Source organism: Trichosurus vulpecula, chromosome 2, assembly GCF_011100635.1.
Source record: "Trichosurus vulpecula isolate mTriVul1 chromosome 2, mTriVul1.pri, whole genome shotgun sequence".
Lineage (NCBI taxonomy): Eukaryota > Metazoa > Chordata > Mammalia > Diprotodontia > Phalangeridae > Trichosurus > Trichosurus vulpecula.
In genome coordinates this window covers 107577017-107602512 of record NC_050574.1, presented here as the reverse complement: position 1 = coordinate 107602512, position 25496 = coordinate 107577017, and the positions used below count along the sequence as shown (strand labels likewise).

The 25496-nt window shown below is 37.4% G+C and overlaps 1 protein-coding gene across 20 annotated transcripts in view; it reads right to left on the bottom strand.

Moving 5' to 3' along the window:
- PICALM (phosphatidylinositol binding clathrin assembly protein) overlaps positions 1 to 25496 on the bottom strand; it is a 129594-nt gene that overhangs the window by 45815 nt on the left and 58283 nt on the right. For all 20 annotated transcript variants that reach the window (XM_036745872.1, XM_036745873.1, XM_036745857.1 and 17 more), the window contains exons 6-11: positions 20385 to 20496; positions 15486 to 15592; positions 14452 to 14493; positions 7894 to 7979; positions 6499 to 6622; positions 5846 to 5982 (exon numbers count right to left, since the gene is read on the bottom strand). In XM_036745872.1, coding sequence (XP_036601767.1) covers positions 5846 to 5982; positions 6499 to 6622; positions 7894 to 7979; positions 14452 to 14493; positions 15486 to 15592; positions 20385 to 20496 — 608 coding nt within the window. The remainder of the gene's footprint in view (positions 1 to 5845; positions 5983 to 6498; positions 6623 to 7893; positions 7980 to 14451; positions 14494 to 15485; positions 15593 to 20384; positions 20497 to 25496) is intronic.

Sequence of the window (25496 nt, the reverse complement as noted above, 5' to 3'; positions counted from 1 at the left end):
ATAAACATGGAAAGAGAAGGGTTGGTAAAAGGAGAATACTAGTATAGAAAGACTGAAGAAGAGAATGGAATTTACCCTCTATTGCTCATATTTTGGGTGTGTAAGAAAAAGAGTTCTCCAACAAGGAGAAAAAGGTAGAGGGAGTGGGCATCAAATGAGGCCCACTCTTATCTGAAACTGATGAATTAGAGCACAACCCACACAGAGTTTGGTGTAGAAATGCATCCCCAGTTCAACAGGGAAACAGAGTTGAGGTGGAGGATGTTAAGAGGGGTGCTAATACTTGGAAGGGAATAGCGGCTAGCAAGGGGACTAACAGAAAAAAAAAAAACTGAACATACAACTAGATCCTAGGAAGGAATGATCATCAAATGGGAATAGCTGAACAAACTATGATGAATCAAACATAATAGAATATTATTGGGCTGTAAGAAATGACAAGAAAAGATTACAGATAATCCTGAGTAGTAATAACTAACACAAAGGGAAGTAAGTAGAACCAGGGGAACAATTAATTAATACGGACAATGTAAAGAAAAAATGATTTTGAAATTTTAACTCTGATCATTCCAATGACCAACCATGTCTCCAGGAGACTTATGATGACATGTCACCCACCTCCTGATGGAGTGATGATGGACCCAAACTGCATAAAGAGGCATATATATTTACACATAGCCTCTGTATGCATTTGGTTTTGCTTAACAATTCTTATTTGTTACAAGTTTTTTTTCTTTTTTCTTGGTCTTTTCCCCCACTGGAAAGAGGTGAGAAGCAGTGAAACACTGATGCAAAAAATCATCAAAACATATTAGAAGGAACTTCAAAAAAGAAGCACAAATAAGACAGTTTTGAAAGTAATGTGTAGAATTTATTACATATTTTAAAAAGACAAGTGGTATGAAATATAGATTTATGGTTACATATATAATCTTCTTTTGCCTTCTGTGTATACAGAAATGCTCTTTTTTGATACATAAGTTCAAAATCTTTAAAAAATTGAGATCAATAAAACATTAAAATTACACAGAAGAAAACAAAAAGATTCAGAAGAATTAAATCACAAACAAGGCAATTTTGTTACTACAGCATCTAACAATGAAAATCAGTTTGAATGGTATAACCCCAGCTTTATAAGATGCAAGTATGCCAAGGCTATCAAACCCACAGATTGGGAATTAAACCATCTGGGCCTCTTACTAGAATGGTACCTATAAAGTTAAGTTTCCTACTCCACATCCCTCATTCTTTAGAGTAATTTAGGAAAAAATTTTCACTTCACTGGTCCTATAGTCAACAGGGCAGCTTCCCATCATTATCATGTTGGCTCTTTGTCTCAAATGATATATGTTTCAACCATAAAAGGCTCCAGGCATTAGAGTACAGTGTGGATACCTTCCCCTCTCCCAACCAGCCCTATGTACTGCCCACTCCAAGTATGGAAAGCACAGAAACTGTTTCTGCTAAGAGATGTTCTCTTCTCCTTCTGAGTTAAAATCTGTTAAAACTTCCTTCGAGCATATTCCTCCTTTTCATCTGAACTCCCCTACACTACAATCATGTTAAATTCAATATGTATTTTAAAAAAGAAATAACAAGTTCAGTATTTGATAGAAAAACCGTTTTTGTTTTCTGTGTGCTGACATTTGTTTGCTGATTAACTACTTAAAACAGAAAAAATAGTTCTATGATTCTAATTTATTAATTGTCAGAGTGAATATTTTGTTAGTACTATGAAACTTCAGCATATGACATAGCAAAAGAAGTGTTGTATGCAGGCTACATATTGACTTAGAAAACCTCAAATAAATATTATCTATGTTGTACTTCATTTTTATTCTAGTAAACATTTCTTAATTACATTTTAACCTTCTTTGGCCTCATTAATTTTGCCAGCCATGATTTTGACATCTCTTCTATAACAAAGTATTCCAAAAGTGTTAGGGCAGTTTAAAGTTTACGTTTAAAGTGTAAATAATAATTATTATTAAACAGTTGTTTTCTTAGACACATGGATTCTAAAGCTTCAAATGCTTCGCTGAAAAAATTGAGGCCTTTCACTAAAAGCACCCTCTATTCCCCTTCTCCTCCTACATCATTTAGACATCTTTCCCCACTCTCATTTCTGCTTATCTCTGATTAAGAGGTAGCCCTTCTACTTACCAAACCCAACTGCTCTACATAAGTTCTTGATTCTACTCACTCCATCTTACAAATTTGTCTTGAAGTTAGGAAAGAACAAATATATACTCTTTTGGACCTTTTAATATTGTTTCTCTTTTAATGTTTAAAATAAGTTACACATATCACTTTGTGTTGATTCATTTCTTTCTAATAAACTTGGCAAAGTCACAGACTTTGTCCCCCTACTTCTTTGGTATTCCTCAGAGTACGCATTCTGTCTAGTATAGTGCTAAGTACTCAATTCATGCAAAATCAAATTTGTTGATGATTTTTGGGGCAGATCTAGTAATTACTATATGCTTATGGTGGCTTCAGCTGGAAAGAGATTATAAAGTGTCCAGCGCATAAAGTTTATGGTTAAAAACACCATACTTTGCAAGATTAATTATGTAGTATTACTCCTATAAACTCTTAAAACGGCTATCAGAATAGGCTGAGGAAGTTGCTGATGCATTCAGTGTAGTACGGTGATTCATCTATAATGATGTAATTTGGCTTACCTCCAGTTAGAAATCTGCTCTCTAGTCAAAGTGATAAGCTGCCATTCAGTTTTTAAGTTTCTACTGCAGAAACTCATTGTCATTTGTTTACGTAGGGCATATCAGTTAACATAATTCATTTCAGTAATATGTAAAGTTTGAAGAAGGAAGGCAACTTATCAGTGACTGACATCTCCAGTAGCTCACATCTTAAAATTTGGTCCACACAGAGTACATGAACATATATTCTTGAATTATTTTCCCATTTTACTTCATAGGGGTTGGAGCTAGCAAGGCAAAGATTCATGAGTATATTTCTTTAACAGTTAAGAGAACATCATATCCTTCAGCATTTCTTCAAACCTCCTGTTCAGTCCTTAAAGGCTCTTCATGACTACAACTGTTTACCCTTACACTCCTTTAGGGGAGAAGTCACTGGGGGTAGGGATGGGAGGATACGAATTCTTCTATGTCTTTTCCTACAAGGTGGTCATCGTTTGGACTGGGAAGGCTATGAGAAACTGAAAACAGTCTTTTTGTTGTACTTCCCTTTTTTCTCCTGGATTATATTAAATGTAATTACAAGCAAAATATTTATAGATTTTTGCATAGTAGGCTTCTGAACTTGTCATTTAAACCATTGATCATTGCTGTTTTTATATCACCTGAACTTCCCAATGTTTCCTGGGTCTGCTCCTACCCCAATGAGTTATCCCTTTGGACAAAAATTTTAAAAGAAAATAAAAACAGTTCAGTGAGACAGGGAAATCAGTAACAACATGTAACACAATACTTTAAGGTTTATAATGTACTTTATCCTATTTGAGCCTCATAACAACTATGTGGGGGTACTTCAGGTAGTACGTGTATTAGCTACCATTTTACTAATGAAGAAATGGCCTCAGTGGATTTAAGGGATTTGCCTGTGATCACACAGTACATATCAGAAGTAGTATTCAACACCAGGTCCCTCCCTGGCTCCAAATCCAGTACCTTTTCCCCTACACCAGGGATTCTTCGGCTCTATAAATGTTTTTTGTTGCTGTATTAGTTTACATTTTGATAACTGTATTTCAATATAATTGATTTCTTTTGCAATCTTATATGTTTTATTCATTTAAAAACATAATTCTGAAAAGGAACAGGTTTCACCAGACAAAGCCTCCATGACACAAACCCCTGCTCTACATCATGCTACCACAGAAAATAACAACAGAGTAAATTAAAGAGCTTGCTAAATGCATAGGGTATACAACAGAACTTGAAGTAAACCAAATCAAAGGAGTAGTAAGGTTTTTTTTTAAATAAAAGAGGCTTCATTGTAATTAATAGCTCCAAGAGAAGTACTTTGCCCAAAGATCTAATTTATAGTTCTCCTATCTGTTTATGCTAGATAGCATTTCATTATATAGCTTGCAGAGAAGGTGCCAGCCTGAATTAGTTGAAAGAGTTTCCTCACCTGGGAGTTCCCTATTCTAATGAAACCACAGGTCCAATAACTATCAAACTTGCCATCTATACCCCCTATTCTCCAGAGACGAATCTCCATGAGAAAGGGGGGGGACTGAGGAGTTAATCCGTTCAGCTTTGGAAGTATGTTTTAGGTTCTATTTGACCTGAGTACTCTGAGTAACCTCACCTAACCTACTATATTGAAACAAACTCTCACCCATGCTTTACATCCCATCCAATTGACCACCATAACACCAGGGTCTACCCAGGTAAATTGCTATTCACCCTACCACATGTGTTCTGCCACCCTTTCCCACTCTCCCCACTTTCTACATCTTGTTCTCTAAATTGTAATGAAATCAGTACTACTCTTGCCACTGAAAAGGATAAGACGTTGTTTACTCTATGGCTCTACTAACAATTCCTATGAGTCCACAGACCAAAACACCCTTCCTTTATCCACCATTCCCCTGTGGGCTGTATCCCATTATTAGAATAAAAGTTCCTTCAAGGAAGGGATTTTGTGTTTTGTACTGAGTTTGTGTATTGTATTGAGTTTGTATTCCCACTGACTCATAAGTGCTTTTTCATTCACTCAATCTAGAATATTTTCACCAACCAACTTAAATGTAGGGAAATCTTTGACTTGCTACCTCCCAAAAGTTGAGGGAGGTTGAGGCTTACAACTAAATAAAACATCCCCTTATCAGACTGTAAGCTCCTTGAGGACACGGCCTGTTTCTGTATTTCTTTGTATCCCCAGCTCTTAGCCCAGGATCTGGCATAGAGAAGGCTCTTAATAAATGTTTGTTGCAATGTTGGAGAGGAGGTGGAGAAAGTGAAACATTAATGAACTGTTGGTGGAGTTGTGAACTGATTCAACCATTCTGTAGAGTAATTTGGAACTATGCCCAGAGAGTTATAAAATCATGTATAACCTTTGACCTAAGCAATACCACTACTGGGTTGACATCCCAAAAGAGATTAAAAAAAAAAACAAAAAGGAAAAAGACCTAAATGTACAAATATATTTATAGCAGCTTATTTCTGGGAGCAAAGAATTAGAAATTAAAGGGATGCCCATCAATTGGGGAATGACTGAACACGTTGTGACATGTGATTATGATGGAATAGTATTGTATTATAAGAAATAATAAAGATGCTCTCAGAAAAACCTGGAAAGACTTGCATGGAATGATGCACAGGGAAATGTACTGTGTACAAAGTGAAAGAAATATTTTAAGATGATCAGCTGTAAATGCCTTAGCTATTCTCAGCAATACAATGATCTAAGACAACTCTGAAGGAATTATGATGAAAAAATGCTATCCATTCCCAGATAAAGAACTGATTGTGTCTGAATACAGTTTAAAACATACTTTTTTTTACTTTATTCTTCTTGAGGTTTTTTTGGTCTATGTTTTCTTTCACAACAGGACTGTTATGAATACATTTTGCATGACTACACTGGTATAACCTATATTGAATTGATTGCCTTCTCAATGAGAGGGGTGGTGGGGAGGAAGGAAGGGAGAGAATTTGGAGCTCAAAGTTCTAAAAACAAATGTTAAGAATTGTTTGTACATGTAACTGGGGAAAAATAAAATACTAAACTTAAAAAAGTAAAAAAAAAATGTTTGACTTACTAAAATGTAAATTTTTTAAAGTATAAAAAGTTATGTACAAATACTAGAAATAACCAATTTTCAACTCGGAATTCCATGACTTACCTGTTAGAAGAACTAGGCGTAGAAAATATGTCAATGGCTGGTGCAGTCATTATACTTCCTGCTGAGGTGGATACAGGAGAGGCTGCAGTTGTTAAAGAGGTATGAGGTTTCTTTGCAAGTTCCTTTAGACGCTGTTCCTACAGAGAACATATAAATCCAGAGGAGAAATTAATTTATATGGCTTCTGACAAAAATAAAACTTAAACACTGCTCTAATTTGCTGCAAACAGATGTTATTTTCTGGCTACTATAATTACCTATTTGTTGTAGAGGATAAAGAATTAGGTTACCAGACTGTTTCCATATTATCAGTAATTATCCAATGTTCAATTTCATACCATTTATAAAGAATCATAGAAACATAGAGCTAGCAGAAACTTTGGGGACCACTGAATCCAATCCTCTCGTTTTACTAATGAGGAACTGACCCCAACAGATCAAGTGATTTGCCAAGAGTCATAAATATTAAGTGTCTGAGGTAGGATTTGAACTCAGGTCTTCCTGAGTACAAGAACTCCTAGTTCAACACCACTACATCATGCTTATAACTAGTTACAGTTTTCACAAAAATAAAATTACTATTTCTGTCTTTAGTCTAAACTTACTTTAAGAATGTTTACTTGGTTTTCCAATAAAGGGAAGGATATACTTGCCTTTAAAGCTTTTAAACGAGCCTGTTCTTCCTCTAAGGCTGCTTGCTTTTCCCTTTCATCCACTTTGGTTAGAGACAGTCCAGTACTTGCCAGGGAAGAGACAGCATTGGAAAGGGTTGTAGCCCTAGAATAATTGGACAGAAAAAGAGTTGAAGATGGTCTAAGTATTTCATATCACAATAAGCGGCAAGAAGAGAAATGATTTGGTATGTTCCCAACATTTAACATAGTGCCTTGCACACACCAAATGCCTGCTGGCTGATTACTGGAACACTACATATGTCAATTTTTTTTCAATAAGTTAGTTTTGCTAAACTGTTTGCTACTCCTTTTTTACTCATTATAAAAGGATGAATTTCTGAGAGAGGAAGGAGGGAGGAAAATGCTGAGAAATACTGGTGATATAAAAATAAAAGATGTCAATAAAATTTCTTAAAAAAAGAAAAAAGGTTTAGCGACCTTTTAACAGATGTCATTAAATTCACACACGTAAGGCATCAGCACAAATCAGCACTCCCTAGGTAAAATTTCACACAATTAAGAGGTTTATAAATCTACAATCCAATTCCTCTATTTTATTACATTTCCATTATTATTATTTAACATGTCAACATTCTGGGGAAAAACGGTTAAACATCAGGCAGTGAGGGAACAAAAGGCTGACAGAATATGGTAACAAACAGCCTTCTATTTGGTCCTGTCTTTCTGTAGTACCAAATACCATTCATTTTCTGTTAAGATTCTATTAGGAGGGAAAAAAATATTAAAATTTCATATTGTCAATTATATAATCCTAGTCACATAAAGTCTCACAATTCTAAAAGGTTAAAAATTACTGAGATTCTGATGAGAAATTATACAAAATATTTTCTAAATGATATTCGATGTTAGTGCATTTTGTTTTAGTCATTTTTCAGGATGGTTTCTCTGAATCTATTAGACTTCTTGATCTTTTATTATTAATTTTACCAGAAAATTGAAAGGGAAAACCCGGAGTATTGAATAAATATTAAAATTAAGTCATACTATTAAGGACAATTTCCTCTAAAATTTAAGGTTTGTTATATAAAAAGGACAAGTCCTAATACTAAAAAATTGGTATGTAAAGGATGCATCCAAATGCCCTTATGGGAACAAAAATCCCTGGGGAAAAAACCCCACAACGTAAAGATCCCATAAATAATAATATCGTATAAGACTTTAATGGCCATGTGAAAATATTTTTATGATTTAGTATATTAAAATTAAAGGCTTAGAAGTCACATGACTAATCAAAGCTTAAAATAGCTATAATTTGGTACTATAAAAATGATGTTGATGTGAAATCCTGAAATAATTAGTAAAAAAAACTACCATTTGGAATAAAAATATCAAAGGAGAGCTTTAAAAAAGCACCTGCTTGCAGCTGTTGAGTCTTTGATTTTTTTTCCTTCCAAGGATGCTAAATGCTGTTCCAAAGCATCAAGAAGACTGCTGGGAGCCTGGAAAAAAATATGATTATGAAAAATTTCACAAATGAGTTGGACTAGCTAAACACAAATGATATACAACATGGTGAGGTTGATCAAAGTACAAATTACTCAATTATAAAGCATAGTTTCATCTACATCCATAAAGAATTATCTTATTTTTAACTGGAAAAAATAGCCATGGTCAATGTTAAAACTTCAATATTGGAAAGAGCCCACAACTAAATTGGGAAACAAAAGACATTAAGAGTATGCTGCATCTCCATAAAATCCCATAATTACAGGGACACCTCGGTGGCGCAGTGAGTAGAGCACCAGCCCTGGAGTCAAGAGGACCTGAGTTCAAAGCAGGCCTCAGACACTTGACATACTTACTAGCTGTGTGACCTTGGCCCAAGTCTCTTAACCCCAATTGCCCTGCCTTCCCCCGTCCAAAATAAAAAATCCCATAATTTCAAATGGAGACCATGATTCAGCCTTTGATAAACAGTCTCCCAGATTTACAACTCATTTAATTATCAGAAAATCAAAACTATCTCTCGTTACCTCTTTCAAGTAATTGTATATGATTCTAACATAGGTGATTCCCTGTTGACAGAAACCTTTTAAAGCTGTATTTTCATTTCATTAAACCTAACTTTTTAAAAAATAATTAAGGAGGAGAATGAGATCTTGTATTCTTCTAGCCATTTTGTTAAAGTAGTATTCATGCCTTCGAAATCTCATACTTTTTCAAAAACAATGAGAATCCCTCAATGCTCTAAAAATTGTGTCACCTCCATATGGAACCACTCTGTGTATACTTGGCATGGCTCAGCCATTTTTTCACTTGCTTATTTCTTCAGGATCATTTCCAATTCTAATAGTGTATCTTGGGCTGTAATGTTAAGAGTCCAAATATGGAGGATTCAATGTCACTGACAGTCAAGAAAAATTTGTTATAAAAATCTTTACAAATCTTCTGTGTTGTTCTCCTTTCAGTTTATCCTTAATGTTTTTATATAATAAATTTATCCTTTATCAGGTAAAGTTGGGCTTGGTAGAATCTTTTATCAAAGTTTAATTAGTTTTTCCCTTCACTGCTTCTTGATATTTTTGAGGTAATACAGCTCATAATCTTCTACCATGATTCTCTGGAAAAATTTTTACAAACAGGTTCATATTCTAAAATGACACTGCCCTTAGCTGTTATCTCTCTCTCTTTCTTTTCTTGCTAAGGAGATTAGAGGTTTGCTGACAGAAGCTGTTTCTGACTCTTTTGTCCCTTCATCATGGCCATTAATTTAAACTTGTTGAACTAAAAGAAATGTGTATATCCTTTCCATTCCTTCATTTCCTGTTTTTTGACATCAACAATTTATTTAAATGGATCAGACTGGATTTGTTTTAACTGCACATTATCTTTTATTTATTTTTCTTCTTTCAGTTGTGTATTACCTACTTTTATTCTAACAAGTTGGTGGTCTCGCAGCACACCAACAACTAATCTGGAAATAACTGCAAGGCAATGAGAGTCATTTCTTTTCTACTAAAATTTAGTTGATTCTTTGTGCGTGTGATGCCACTATTGTCAGTGATCAGCATTAGCACCAGGCATATACTGTTTAATAAATGGTTGCTGACTGAAAGACTGAACTCGCTGGCCTTAGACACTTACTAGCTTTGTGACTCTAGGCAAGTCACTTAACTGTTTGCCTCAGTTTCCTCCTCTGCAAAATGAACTGGAGAAAGAAATGGTAAACCGCTCCAATATCGTTGTCAAGAAAACCCAAATGGGATCATCAAGAGTCAGACACAACTGAACTGACTCAACAACAAAATGTGGTTAATAATAGCGCCTATCTCTCGAGATTGTTGTAAGGATCAAAAAAGGTTTGCCAATCTTAAAGCTGCTAGCTTAAATGCTAACTGTTGCTGTTATTATTTACAAGGAATAAGAAGTATTTTGGCAGAAGGTACTACCAGTATTTGTTTGGGCAATAATGAGCAAATAAGTGCTAAAAGATACATAGCCTAAATTGAGATCACAAAGGGATTTAAAAGTAAAACACACAAGTTTGTATTGTATGCTAGAAACAAGAGACAACCATAGGAACTTTCAGAGCTTGGGAGTGACATGGGTAGACCTGTGCTTTAATATCAATTTGGCAGCTATATGGCAGATGAATTAGAGGAGAGAATAAAAGGAGGTAGACCGAGCAGAGCCAAGATGGAGGCTGGAAAGCAAGGACTTGCTTAAGCTCTCCCCCAAATCCCTCCAAACATCTGTAAAAAATGGCTCTGAACAAATTCTAGAGCTGCAGGACCCATGAAATAGCAGAGGGAAACAGGTCTCCAGCCCAGGAAAGCCTGGATAGTCGCTAGGAAGGGTCTATTGCATGGTGCTGGGAGTGAAATGCAGTTTAGCATGGGCCATGCCAGGACAGACCAGACCTGGAGTCAGCCAGCCGGAACAGGTCTTAGGGCCATGAATCATTGAGATGTGGCAGTTACCAGAGTTCTCAACCCACAAACGCCAAAAAACAGGTTAGTGGGAAACTGCGGGATCAAGTTGAGCAGTCTGGCCCCATCCCTGGGGGTGGCGTAGGTGATGCAGTGGTGGCAGTGACAGCAGCAGGAAACTCTTGAGGTTGCTCCCAGAGCTCCAGTGTCAGCTGCTTCCTGAGTCCCTGGCTCACACGGTGGGAAGAATCCAGCAGCAGATCAGAGGGGAATGCAAGGAGCGCTTTGAGGGCACAGAGGCAGTTTCTCTTGCTGTGCCCTGCCTGGATCTGGATTGCAGTCCTGGCTGGCAGTTCTTGGGGGAGAAGGAGAGCTGCTGTGACAGAGCTTGCCATGACAGTGGAGTAGCTCTGAAAACAGCAGCGCTTGGACCCTAAAGCTTGGGACAAAGTACTCTCTACTCTACAAGCAGTCATACCCTGACAAAAAGCTCAAGGGTCAAGTAGTTGGCTGGGAACAAGAACAGGCAATGAAAACAAACTCAGACTCAAACTCAAACTCTAGATTCCTTTTTTGATAACAAAGAAGATCAAAACATACAGCCAGAAGAAGCAACAAAGTCAAAGAGCCTACATCAAAAGCCTCCAAGAAAAATATGAATTGGTCTCAGGCCATGGAAGAGCTCAAAAAGGATTTGGAAAAGCAGGTAAGAGAAGTAGAGGAAAAACTGGGAAGAGAAATGAGAGTGATGCAAGAAAACCATAAAAAACAAGTCAATGACTTGCTAAAGGAGACCCAAAAAAATATTGAAGAAAATAACACCTTAAAAAATAGACTAACCCAAATGTCAAAAGAGCTCCAAAAAGCCAGTGAGGAGAAGAATATCTTGAAAGGCAGAATTACCCAAATGGAAAAGGAGGTCCAAAAGAACACTACAGAAAATACCACCTTAAAAACTAGATTGGAGCAAGTGGAAGCTACTGACTTTATGAGAAAGCAAGATATTATAAAACAGAACCAAAAGGATGAAAAAATGGAAGACTGCGAAATATCTCATTGGAAAAACCACTGACCTGGAGAATAGATTCAGGAGAGAGAATTTAAAAATTATTGGACTACCTGAAAGCCATGATCAAAAAAAGAGCCTAGACATCATCTTTCAAGAAATTATCAAGGAAAACTGCCCTGAGATTCTAGAACCAGAGGGTAAAAATAGAAACTGAAAGAATACACTGATCGCCTCTTGAAAAAGATCCCAAAAAGAAAACTCCTAGGAATGTTGTCATCAAATTCCAGAGCTCCCAGATCAAGGAGAAAATACTGCAAACAGCCAGAAAGAAACAATGTGAATATTGTGAAAACACAATCAGGATAACACAAGATCTAGCAGCTTCTATGTTAAGGGATCAAAGGGCTTGGAATATGATATTCCAGAGGTCAAAAGAGCTAGCATTAAAACCAAGAATCACCTACCCAGAAAAACTGAGTATAATGCTCCAAGGGAAAATATGGACTTTCAATAAAACAGAGGACTTTCAAGCTTTTTCAGTGAAAACACCAGAGGGGAATAGAAAATTTGACTTTCAAATACAAGAATCAAGAGAAGCATGAAAAGGGAAACAAGAAAGAGAATTCATAAGGGACTTACTGAAGTTGTTTTGTTTACATTTCTACATGGAAAGATGATGTGTGTTATTCATGAGACCTTTCTCATTATTAGGGTAGTTGAAGGGAATATACATATATACAGACAGAGGACATAGGGTGAGTTGAATATAAAGGGATGATATCTAAAAAATAAAATTAAGGGGTGAGAGAGGAATATATTGAGAGAAGGAGAAAGACAGAGATAGAATGGGGTAAATTATCTCACATAAAAGTGACAAGAAAAAGCAGTTCTGTTGGAAGGGGAAAGGGGTCAGGTGAGGGGGAATGAGTGAATCTTGCTCTCATCGGATGTGATAGAAGGAAGGGCAGATGGGGGAGGAGGTAATCAAAAGCAAACACTTTTGAAAAGGGACAGGGTCAAGGGAGAAAATTCAATAAAGGGAGATGGGACAGGATAGAAGGAAATATAGTTAGCCTTTCAAACATGAGTATTGTGGAAGTGTTTTACATAATGACACATGTGTGACCTATGTTGAATTGTTTGCCTTCCTAGGAAGAGTGGATGGGAAGGGAAGAGGGGAGAGAATTTGGAACTCAAATTTCTAAAAGCAGGTGCTCAAAAAAAAAAAAATAAGAAGTTGTTTTTGCATGCAGCTGGGAAGCAAGATATATAGAGAATGGGGCATAGAAATCTATCCTACCCTAAAAGAAAGTAAGGGGAAAGGGGATGAGGTGGGGGTGGGGTGGGGGGGATTGTGTGACAGAAGGGAGGGCTGACTGGGGAATGAGGCAATCAGAATATATGCCATCTTGGATGGGGGGGAAGACAGAAATGGGGAGAAAATTTGTAACTCAAAATCTTGTGGAAATCAGTGTTGAAAACTAAAATATTAAATAAGAAATGATAAAAAAAATTTTTAAAAAGGAGGTGGACCAATTAGTAGACTACCACAACAGTCCACACAAGTGATAAGGTACTAGAATTATAGAGTAAGAAGTGAAAAGAAATGCAAGAAGCGCAAATTTAGAGAATCTACCCCAAATTTTCACATGGACTACTTGTGTCTGACCCGTGGTTGAACATTCTGAGCTACTGGTCTGATCAGCCACAGTTGGACACACTGAAGCTTGACTCTAGTATAGTGATGTCATTTTGGTCTTCTTCAAGAACGAAGGACAACAACCACCCAACCAAGAAGTCTTTTAAGAACCTTTTTAGATCTAACTGCATAGTCCTTAAGATCACTTTTAGAAACAGAATAGACAAGGTGTGCAGGAAACAATGTTCTATGCCAATGTGAGAAATACATGGCAATACAGGATTCTAAAACAAGCCAAATAACTATAAGTAGAAGTCCAAGTAAAGTGCTACATGAATTCTTGAAGAAAGTCACTACTCTGGGATGGCTTCATGGAAGAGATCAGACAGGAATTGAGTTTTTAAAGGATGAGAAAACACTAAACAATTTTTAGAAACACAATTTTAAAAATAACTATAATAACACTTTAAAGCAAAGTGTCATAAGAAACAACGTATTATATATTGCCTCCTAATATTTTTAAGTATAAATGACTTTACTTTTATTTTTAAATAAATTTTATTGTTTTGTTTTGTACATCAGACTTTCTTCCAGCATCCTTCTCCCCCCACTCCAGAGAGCCATCCTCTATAACAAATAGTATTTTTATAATGGAAACACAAAATATATATTTTTAGGTGTTCAGATTACAAATAATTTTATATACAAAATAGGTTCTACAAGAAAACTATCATAATCTTGATGACATCTTAATCCAATTTCATAAAGACTGAACTCTCCCCAGGACTGGAGTCACTTATAGCAAACAAGAAATGACAGAGTGAAATTAGGAGTTCTTAAGCTCAGGAAAAATTTGGTTAGGGGTGGCAGGTGCAGAAGAGAGTCTATTAAAGAACAGTTGTGCAGGTAGTTGAGGGTTGGTGTGCTTGTCTCCCATAAAATCTGGCATAGGCACCTGTGGCAATGGCCATAAACCTCCTCAATCCCTAGGAGATATGAGAGAGAAGTGGCACAGTAGACAGCTGAGTTTTGGGAAGGCAGGCTTCTTTCAGACAGGCAACATAGAAATGGAACCCTGGAGATAGTGGCAAAGGACTTGGCAAGCGAACTAGCATAGGACCAGACTACAGTATCAAACCCCAAATGCTCCATCATGTCAGTGTCTTGGGCAAATTGTTCTGGTCACCCCATCTTAGTGATGGCTTTATAAAATACTGTTTAATTTTATTCATTTGTTTTGATAAGGTAGTAAGATTTTTCTGTCTGACCCCATATTATTTTCTTCTTTCCATGAAGTTTTTCAATTTGCCTTCACTGCAGTTTTGTATCCTATTTAATAAAAATATACATTATCCTTCAAAAAACAAACAAACAAAAATCCCAATGTATATTACCTGTGAAAGATCTGGTATATCACCTCTGTCAATACCAACTTGCTGTAGGAAGAGAAAGCATTAAATTTAAATCAAATTTTTATATGTGCAAGTAAAACTACTAGGAAACGGCATTTATTCAAAAGTATTATGACTACAACAGAATATGACAAAGTGTAAAAGTCCTGTACTTGTAGTTAAACCTGGGCTCACAGACTGCTGACTCTCGCAAAAACCACATGGGAAAATCGCTCTCTCTGGGCCTGCTTTCTCATCTAGAAAACGGAATAATACCTGTACTACTTAAAACTTTACTGAGTTGTAGGGAAAGCATTTTGTGAACTCTAAAATGCTATATGTAAATGTGAATGTTTTTATTAAAATATAAATATTACAGAAGTACAAATAAAAAGAAAAACCATCTAAAAAATTAAGCTTACAGAATTTGTTATTTCTAGTCATTGACTACTCTTTAGCCAACTAAATGTTTTCAGTTATCTGGGAAAGAAAATTGGGACTAAAACCTCATTCACAAGTGCCCAACTACCTTACCAATAACACTGCTATCTGCATAGTTATATTCCAAATACAAGTTACAACAGATCCAGCTGTGTATATATCACATGTTGATCATGATAATGAAAGAAGATTAATTCACACTTTTATAGTGCTTAAAAGGTTTTCAAGATACTTTCCTTAAAATAACTCTGTAAAGGCAAGTATTATAACCAAAAGACAGTAGCTTCTTTCAACCAAGAAAACCAGGAAAAATAATTAAGGAGCCCTGTAACTTCCCACTCAAAAGTATTAGGTAATTTACTAATATCTGCATGAGTGGTATTCAACGTTAGTTTACAAAGTTATGCGGCTACTCCCATTGTGTGTTACTTGTAATGAAGTTTATCTAGGAGTAATGATGTACAAGTAGGTTCCATTTCACACAGGCAGAAGTCCACCAAAGCACCTGCATGGAACCTGAGTAACCTGCTTGATCACAATCTGAACCTCTAGAAAACACAATTTAAAGAATTATGTTAAGTTATGGACAATTTTACCTCTGCCACTTTAAGGAATTCAGAGATCCTTGTCATTCTAGTCAAAAACTTCTTATAGATGTCAAGGCCTTCTTTGCACTGGTTCTTTTTCATATCAAAATATTTTTCTGTGAAAGAAAAAAGCTATTTCTTATATTTTAACCAAAATGAACATAAGGATTCTGTTTCAATTTATAACTTTATCAGCATATTCCAGGGTGAACTGCCACAACAGCAGTAAGGGCATTCCATAAATATTATATTTATACACACACACACACATTTAATGTACTTAAGACTAGTGTTTCATATGCTTTTGGCCTTTTCACATCTTGGCAATGGAAAAATAAATCTCTATACCTTTTTCATTCTTTTGTCACTCCTTAAAATACACCTAAATGTGAACATAATTTAAAATCCCAGATTACGGCTACTTTCAAAAATATTTAACATTTAATGATCCAGACCGGAGGTTTTATTCATCTTAGGATCATCCCATAAGGACACTTTGCCTCACCTACCTCACATGGTTGTCGTAGGGATAAATTGGGAAAGGGTTTATAAATCTCTTGGGAGATACAAAGCTGAACAATCATAAGAATTAAAAAGGCATTCTCTGATTTCTCTTTAGGGCATGAAGGTGACCCCATCTCCTTGAAAGCTATGCCAAAAGAGCACAAACTTGGGAAAGTTCTACCCCCACTGGGCTTTCTCTTGGTTTGACCACATCGAGAGAATCATGTTGTCCTAAAAAACCACATTTTAGGAAAGCCATTGCTAAGCTAGACAGAGTACAAGGGAAGGCAAAAAGGTGGCAAAGGGCCTCTAGATCACGCCATTTAAATGATGGTATGAAAGAAATGGGAATATCTGGTGAGCCTAGTGAAGACGCAGGGGAACAATGACAGATGTGTTCAAGTATATGAAGGCTTATTAAAGAGAAGAGAGACAAAACTCATTCTGCCTGGTTTGAGAAGGTAGATCTAGAAGCAATGGGTACACAGTGCAAGGAGGAGATTTAGGTGGTTTATAAGGAAAAACTTCTTAGCAATTAGAGCCATCCAAAATTGGAATAGGCTATCTTATAAGAAAATCCCCTCTCTCAGAAGTACTCAAGTAAGGGCTAGATGCCATCTGTTGCATCTGTTGTGAGAGGGGATTCTTATTAAGATATGGAATCGACTAGATGGCCTCTGAGGTTCTTTTCAACAAAGATTATTATGTACAATGCCTACCAATGCAGTCTGTGACTACTTTGCAACTTACTGACAGTTTAAAGGAATTACCTGAGGCACTGAGATTAGGTGACTTGCCTAGGGTCACAAAGGCATCAGGAGCGAACTTAAACTCAGGTTTTTTTGCCTAAGAGGCCAGCCCTTTACTATACCATGGCATCTCACAAATTTCTTACCCTTTTAAAATCTACTGGGAAAGCACATTTCATATGTAAAAAGAGTAAGCATAGTACTCTAACTCTACAAGGCATAATTAAACTACCTTCCTCAGCAGTGCAGGGGCAAGAGCTGGAATAATTCACCCACATAGATACCAGAACTTCAAAATGTCATCAGGAAAGGACTAGATGATGAACAGGGTTGAAGTTTTACCTGAACAAAAATCTCCTAGAGAATCTAGTCTTTGTTCAAAGACCTTCAGTAAGGAGGAACCTTCTAAGACCAAAGAGGTCCCTCCCGCCCAAACCTTTTATAAAGCTGAATGTTAAGAAACTATTCTCTACAAGAGTAAATTTGCCTCTCTGCAGCTTCTATCCTCTGGGGCCAAAAAGACTAGGTATAAAGACTAGGATCCTTCAAGTACTTCAGGAGAGCCCACTAACGGCCCCACTAAATTCTGTTCTTTCCTTCATTCCTTCAATCAATCCTCATATAGCACGATCATGGTTGCCCTCTCCCCCTTTTTAAATAAGTAATTTATTCAATGTCTTTCCTAAAATGTGGTGTTTCTGAAAAAATTCTCTAGTTGTAGTCTGACTAAAGCTAGTAAAGTATCACTTACTCATTCCTCAAAAATATGTCTCTCTTAAGTCTAAGACTGTATTAGCTTTTTTTTTTTGATTACCATACAATACTTTTGGCTGATATAGCCAGGGTTACTCCACTATCCCCCACCCCCTTTTTTCCAAGTGAATGTCTAGTCATACCTCAATCTCATATTCAAAGAGTCAATTTTATGAACCTCTGTGTAAGACTTTACATTTATCCATATTAAATTTCATACTATTAGATAAGTCAGCCCAACAAGATCTTTTTGAATCCTGTCATCCAGTGTGTTATCCTTTTCAGCTTTGGATCAACTATAAACTTGGTAAATATGGCACCTACATCTTTATCTAAGTCACAGATAAAAAATTTTAAAAGCTCAGAGCTAAGAAGAAAGGCCCAAATCCAAAGTCCATTTCTCAATCCTCATTCTTCTTGACCTCTCCGTGCAACTTTCACCCTCTCGTCCTTAATACTCTTCTATCTAGGTTTTGGGGAGACCATTCTCTTGTTTCTTCCTCCTTCTCAGATTCCTTTGCTAGTTCCTCATCTAGATCATACTCTCTAACCAGAAGGGTCCCACGGGGTCCTGTCCTGGGCCCTCTTCTCTTCTCCCTCTCTCCCACCAGAGGGGATCTCATCAGCTCTCACGGATTTTAATCACCACCTGTAGTATACTGATTCTCAAATACACCTATTCTGCCCTAACTTCTCTGTTGATCTTTAATCTCATATCTCCAACTGCCTTTCAGACATCTTGAACTGGATACACAGTAGACATCCCACATTAAACATGTTGAAAACGAAATTAATTATATTTCTCCCTAAATTCTGCACCACCACCCCTGCCCCATTATTTTCAAGATCAATACCATCTTCCTAATCCTTCTGGGTCAGAAGGTTGGCATCATCCCTGATTCCTCACAATTTTTCACTACCTCCCACCCCCCATAGCCAATCTGTTGCTAAGGCCTGTTGATCTCACCATTGCAACATCTCCTGAATATGACCCCTTCTCACCTCTAACACTGCCACTACTCTAGTGCAGGCCCTCATTACCTCATACCCAGGCTATTTCAACAGCCTGCTGGTGGGTCTGCCTACCTCAAGCCTCTCCCTACTCTAATCTATCTTTCATCCACACACCAATGTAATTTTCAGTGCAGGTATGACAATGCCACCTCTATTTCCCCCTCCCTCAATAAACTTTAGTGGCTCTCTATCACCTATGGGATTCAAATGAAAACTCCTCTGTTTGACATTGAAAGCCCATCATAACCTAGCCCCCTCCTACCTTCCCAATCTTCTAATACCTTACTTTCTTCCATGTCCTTACCAAGCCAGTGACACTGGCCTTGCTTGCTGTTCCACAAACAAGAAATTCGATCTCCTGGATCTCTTGGCTCTGTGCTCCCCATACCTAGAATGCCCCCAATCCTTATCCCCACCTACTGATATCCCTGGCTTCCTACGTAAAACCTTACCTTCTAGAGGGAGCCTTTCCCAAAGCCTCTTAGGTCTAGTGCCTTCCTTCTTTTAGTTATTTCTTATTTATCCTATAAAACCATATCATATAGCATAGCTTGTTTTGTACATTATTTGTTTGCCTATTGTCTCTATTAGATTGTGAGCTCCTTGATGGTAGGGACCATCTTTTGCATTTTTTTGTACATAGTAGCACTTTTTTTTTTTTGCACATTGTAGGCATTTAATAAATGTTTATTGATTGACAAAAGAAGAGATCCTTGGAGCTGCTTGCTTAAAACCTCTTTTCCAAGGTGACACTGACTCATTAATGACTATCCTTTTAGCCCAGCCATTAAATCAACTAACTGTATTCCAAATCCATGTAACTGTATTACTATTTAACCTGCTTTTCTTCATCCTTTTCACAAGAGTAACATGTAAGCCTATCTCCAAGCAGTAGTTATATCCTTTCGATGGTCCTCTCCCTGCCCCCCCCCATATAGCTAAAAATCCCTAAACTTATTTCTGTCATCCTGATTTACATTAATCTAACTTACATTTCATTGGTCAGAAAATAAAATGACTATTCTAGAAAAAACTTCCTACTTTAATACAGTTTAATAACATTAGTTTAAAAGATTATTTTATACAAGTGGCAAGTAGGTGCATTCTATGCAGTTCTTTTAATATTACAGTCCAACCTCAAGGAAATACTAACTCCACACGGACTAAATATAAAACTAACTTTCATCAGTTAAATATTTCAATAATAAAACACACTAATTAAAAATGACATATCTAAAAAACTAAAAATATCTTTAAAGTTATGTAATTAGAAGTAGATATTTTATTTTATATAGCTCTACATACCAATTAGTACAAGTAATGAATCCCCTGAACTGGTCAACTCAATTTTATTAATTCACACTTTTTGAAGTTATAATTATGTAAAATGTGGTCATTGGTTCCAGCCTAATGGAAATATGGAGTGTGAATTTTAATAATATGGTTACTTCACAAGATAAATTCAGTATATGCACTAATAGGGACCTAGTGTAGCTTTTACTTTCAAGTAAGAAGAGGGAGAGAGGTAAAACATTAATTATGCAGTCAAAATTTATACAAACAGGTAAGGTGCAGAAGAAAAGTCTTCATACCAAAAATTCTTGGATTTTTATAAAATGAAATACTTTTAATAAATTTGTAAAACAATACTTATTAGATAAAGGAGTTCATAAGTATAAATACATTTACAAAAGCGCAAAGACCACCTTCCATATTGATTCTGTAAATTAGTAGTTAATTTGGAAAATGAAGGCATACACAAATTGTTCTTCCATAAATCAGTCATATGAACATTTGGACTATATCTAAAGAACATTTTCAAATGATCACTTCAATCAATATTCTCACCCTTTTAAGATAGGGTAAGAAATGTTAGAGAAATATTTACCCAAGAGATTAATAATTCCTTCATTATATGCTGCAAAGAGTCTAATGGCATCTTTGAAAAGGAGCATGAAGGCAGCATTTATTACTCCATTTGTAAGCTCATTGCTATTAACCTGGGGAAAAAACAAGAAAACATCAGATAAAAAGATGTCAGACAAAAAGCATCACTTCATTACATGTTTTCAAGCTATATTATACATCTAAGTGGTCAGAAAAATGTAAATAAAAAATACATAATATTTTGTGTGTATGTTCATATGTATGTTTATACATATGTGTAACACATATATAATATATTTATACATCCATACATATGTGCAAAGATAAAAAGAAAACTCAAATACACCAGAATACTTGTGGTAGTGCTTTTGTAGTAACAAGGAACTAGGAATAAAGTGGATGTCAATTGTGAAATGCCAAAAACACAGTGTGGTACACAAATGTAAAGAAATACTGCTATACCATAAAAAATAATGTGAACAACTCATGAGATACTACCTCACAAATATTGTTTTGGCTAACATAAGAGAAAAGGAAAATGGCAAATGTTGGAGAGGCCATGAAAAAGCAAGGATACTACTGCACTGCTGGTGGAGTTGTGAAGTAATCCAACCCTCCACTGTTATCCACCTGCTCTCTAATTCCTTGTCCTGTTGCACCATACTGTCCTCTGATTGAACCCCGTACTCCATTTTATTCCTATCATTACTCATCTCTTGCCAAACCTCAGCCTTGGATTAATATTACTTTTTCTCTGTTCCTACTCATAAGTTTCTGAACACAACTGGAGGAAGTTTCATAACAGTGCTGAACAAGTGTACTACAAATTCACGTTACCAAACTCAAGTGGGCCCTCCTGAAGCAAGGCTGTCCTTTTTCCCTTAACTGTTATCTATTTTCCCACAAAGGATTTTCCAAACCTTCTCTTTACTTCTCAAGCTTCTTACATCTCCCTCTCCCTTCTCTTTCAGCTGAGAACCTTGCCTCTGCAAAAACTGAAGCCACTGCAAATGAAGTTCTTCTTTTCCCATGGCCTTCATTTCAAAACTCTTTGATGTTATTTCTCACTCTCTCCTCCTTTCCCTATCTGTAACAGAGGGATAGCTCCTCTTGCTGAAGCTAAACCTTCTTCATTCATGCTTGACACTAAATCTCCCACCTCTAATAGACTGCCTCCTCCCCTTTTAATTCTCTTCCTCCCCCCTCCTCTAATTTTCCCTTACTCTCTTTCTCTCCTCTCTCGGGACTCTCTTTTCTTTTCTGTACATATCCTTGCAGGGACAGGATCATCTCCCATGGATTCAACTATTATCTCTATGTTGATGATTCCTATATTTTTATGTTCTAATCTCTCCCCTGATTTTAAGTCCAACACCAATAACTGGCTATGGGACATTTCAAACTGCATTTCCCAGAGATTTCAGAAACTCATGTTCAAAACTGAACATCTTTCTCCAAAATTATATTTCTTCCAAAAGTAACTATTTCTGTCAAAGGCACCACCATTTTTCCATTCTTCCAGTTTTACAATACTGGAATTAACCCTGATTCCTCATTCTCCACATACATCCAGATCTTATCATTTTTACCTCCACAATATCTCTGCCATCCAATTCTGCCCTGGTACTGAGACAGCCACGTCCTTAATTCAGGCCCACACAAATTCTTGCCTAGACTGCTTGAATAGCCTTCCAATTGATCTCTCTTGCCACAAATCTACCCCCATCCAGTCCATCCTTCACACTGCTGCTGCCAAAAATATTTTCTTTAACCATAAAACTGATCATGCTACTTTAATACTCAAAAAACCACAATGGCTCACTACCTCGCCCTCAGATAAAATATATACTTGTTGTTGAGCATATACAGCCCTTCACAATCTGAGCCCAATATAGACTTCCAGCCTGGCTTTCTCTCTGCTCTTCACATACAACAGTCTGTTTCTTGTTTCTCTCATAGAATCCCTCTCCTCCTTTAAGACATAGCTCAAGAACCACCTTCTACATGTAGCATTTGCAGATTTCCCACTCCACAACTAAATGCTAGTGTCCTCATTAACTAGCTTGTATATATTTGCACCTATTCTCATTATAATTATTCTGTATATAGTTACATATGTAATAGTTGTCTTCTGTATTTATTCTGTATATTTTGTATATATTTATGTTTATTCTGTATATAGTTACATATTTATTCTGCATATTTATTTTATACATATTTATATTGATTCTGTATACAGTTACATATGTAACTGTTGTTTTCCTCATTAGATTATAAACTCCTTGAGAGAAGATTGTTCTTGGTATTCCCCTGGTGCTTAATAGAACAGAAGTAGTGCAGCAGATAGAGCACTGGGCCTGGAATCAGGGAGACCTGATTTAAAATCCAGCCTGACACTTATTAGCTGTGTGACTCTGGAAAATCATTTAACTTCTGACTGCTTCAGTTTGTTTGTTGAACTTCAAAATGGGGAAAATAACAGCACCTACCCCCACAGGGCTGTTTTGATAAAGTGCTTAGTGCCAAGCCTGGCACATAACAGACAATAAATGTTTGTTTCCTTCCTTTTTTTCTACATATTTGTCTATTTATCTGCAATGGTAAGGGATAGCTATGACTACTGAACATTACAAATAATGTTACTTAACTGATGTGTTCATTAGCTTTGCTGAACTGCCTTTGCTATCTTTTTAAAATTCTTTTGTTCTAAAAGATAGCTCTCAGAGTAGGGAGACATAGGAGGGATAGATTGGGAAATGAAGTAATACAAAAACAAAATGCTAATCCAAATTGATAAACACAAACACATAAACACAAAAATTTTTAGAAGGTCAAAACCATAACCAAGTACTTTCTTTTTTTCTTTGGAGGTAATCAGAGTTAAGTGACTTGAGTAGGGTTGAAGAGCTAGTGATTATCTAAAGTCTGATTTGAACCACAGCCCTCCTGACTCTAGAGCTGGTACTTTATCTACTGCCCCACCTAGCTGCCACCCTAGCCAAGGACTTAAAAAAACCTTAAGATTTGGCCAAGCGTTCAAAATAGTACTTCATTCATTTCAAAGTAAACTTAACGGAGCCAAGATGGCAGCAGGAAAGCAGGGACTTGCTTAAGCTCTCCCCCAAATCCCTCCAAACACCTGTAAAAATGGCTCTGAACAAATTCTAGAGCTGCGGAACCCACAAAAGAGCAGAGGAAAGCAGGTCTCCAGCGCAGGAGAGCCTGGATGGTCGCTGGGAGGGGTCTGTTGCACTTTGCTGGGAGCACAGCCCAGCCCAGCAAGGACCGCACCAGGACAGACCAGACCTGGAGTCAACCAGGGCAGGCCTTAGAGCCATGAATCATTGAGTTGTGGCAGTTACCAGACTTCTCAACCCACAACTGATAAAGACCACAGAGCAGGTTAGTGGGTAAACTGCTAGATTGGGTTAGAGATCTGTCTGACCCTGGCCCTAGGGGTGGCAGAGGTGGTGTGGCAGTGGCAGCAGCAGCAGCAGAAAGCTCTTGAGGCTGCTTCCAGAGCTCCAGTGTCAGCTGCTTCCAGCATTCCTGGCTCACACGGTGGTTGGAATCAAGCAGCAGATGCAGGGCTTGCTTTGCCCTGCTTGGATCTGGGTCAAAATACTGGTTGGCAGTTCTTGGGGGAGGAGAAGCACTGCTGTGACAGAGCTTGCCGTGACAGTGGAGTAGAAGTAGCTCTGAAAACAAGAGCACAGTCCCTAAAACTTCAGACAAAGCACTCTCTACTCTACAAGCAGTCATACCCTGACAAAAAGCTCAAGGATCAAGTAGTTGGCAAGGAACATGGCCAGGCAGCAAAAACAGACTCAGATTCAGACTCTAGAATCCTTTTTTGGTGACAAAGAAGACCAAAATATACAGCCAGAAGAAGTCAACAAAGTCAAAGAGCCTACATCAAAAGCCTCCAAGAAAAATATGAATTGGTCTCAGGCCATGGAAGAGCTCAAAAAGATTTGGAAAAGCAAGTTAGAGAAGTAGAGGAAAAACTGGGAAAAGAAATGAGAGCGGTAAAAGAAAAACATGAAAAACAAGTCAATGTCTTGCTAAAGCAGACCCCCAAAAACATACTGAAGAAAATAACACCTTAAAAAACAGACAGCAAAATGGCAGCTGGAAAGCAGGGACTTGCACGAGCTCCCTGCCAGGTCCCTCCAAAAACCTATAAAAAATGGCTCTGAACAAATTCTAGAACTGCAGAACCCAGAAAATAGCAGAGGGAAGCAGGACTCTAGCCCAGGACAACCTGGATGGTCACAGGGTGAGGTCTATCGCCCACTGAGCTGGGAGCGGAGGAAAGAGGAGACCAGCGCGGCTGGCGGCAGGACCAACCAGACCTGGAGCTGGGTGGAACAGGCCCTAGCACCCTGAATCAGTGAGCTGTGGCAGTTACCAGACTTCTCAATCCACAAACACCAAAGACAACAGAGAAGGTTAGTGGGGAAAGCTGCGGGGGACAGAGTGGAAGGAGTTTGCAGTTTGCCACTGCAGTGGAGCAAGCAGCAGTGGTGCAGCTACAGAACTACAGCTGCAGTTGCTTCCGGCCCCAGGCCCACCTGGTGGGAGGAATTAAGTGGCAGATCTGAGTGGGAGTGCAGAGACTGCTTAAGATCTGAAGCAGGTCCCAGGTGGCAGTTCTTGGGGAAGGAGGAGTGCTGGTGTGGCAGAGCTGGCTGTATAGGAATAGCTCTGAAAACAATAGCACATCCCCTCAAGCTTGGAACAAGTACTCTGTACTCTAAAAGCAGTAATACCCTGACAAAAAACTCAAGGGTCAAGTAAGTTGGCTGGGAACATGGCCAGGCAGTGAAAACGTACCCACATTCAGTCTCAGACTTTGGAATCTTTCTTTGGTGACAAAGAAGACCAAAACGTACAGCCAGAAGAAGTCAACAAAGTCAAAGAGCCTACATCAAAACCCTCCAGGAAAAACATGAACTGGTCTCAGGCCATGGAAGAACTCAAAAAGGATTTGGAAAAGCAAGTTAGAGAAGTAGAGGAAAAATTGGGAAGAGAAATGAGAATGATGCGAGAAAACTATGAAAAACAAGTCAATGATTTGCTAAAGGAGAACAAAAAAAAAAATACTAAAAAA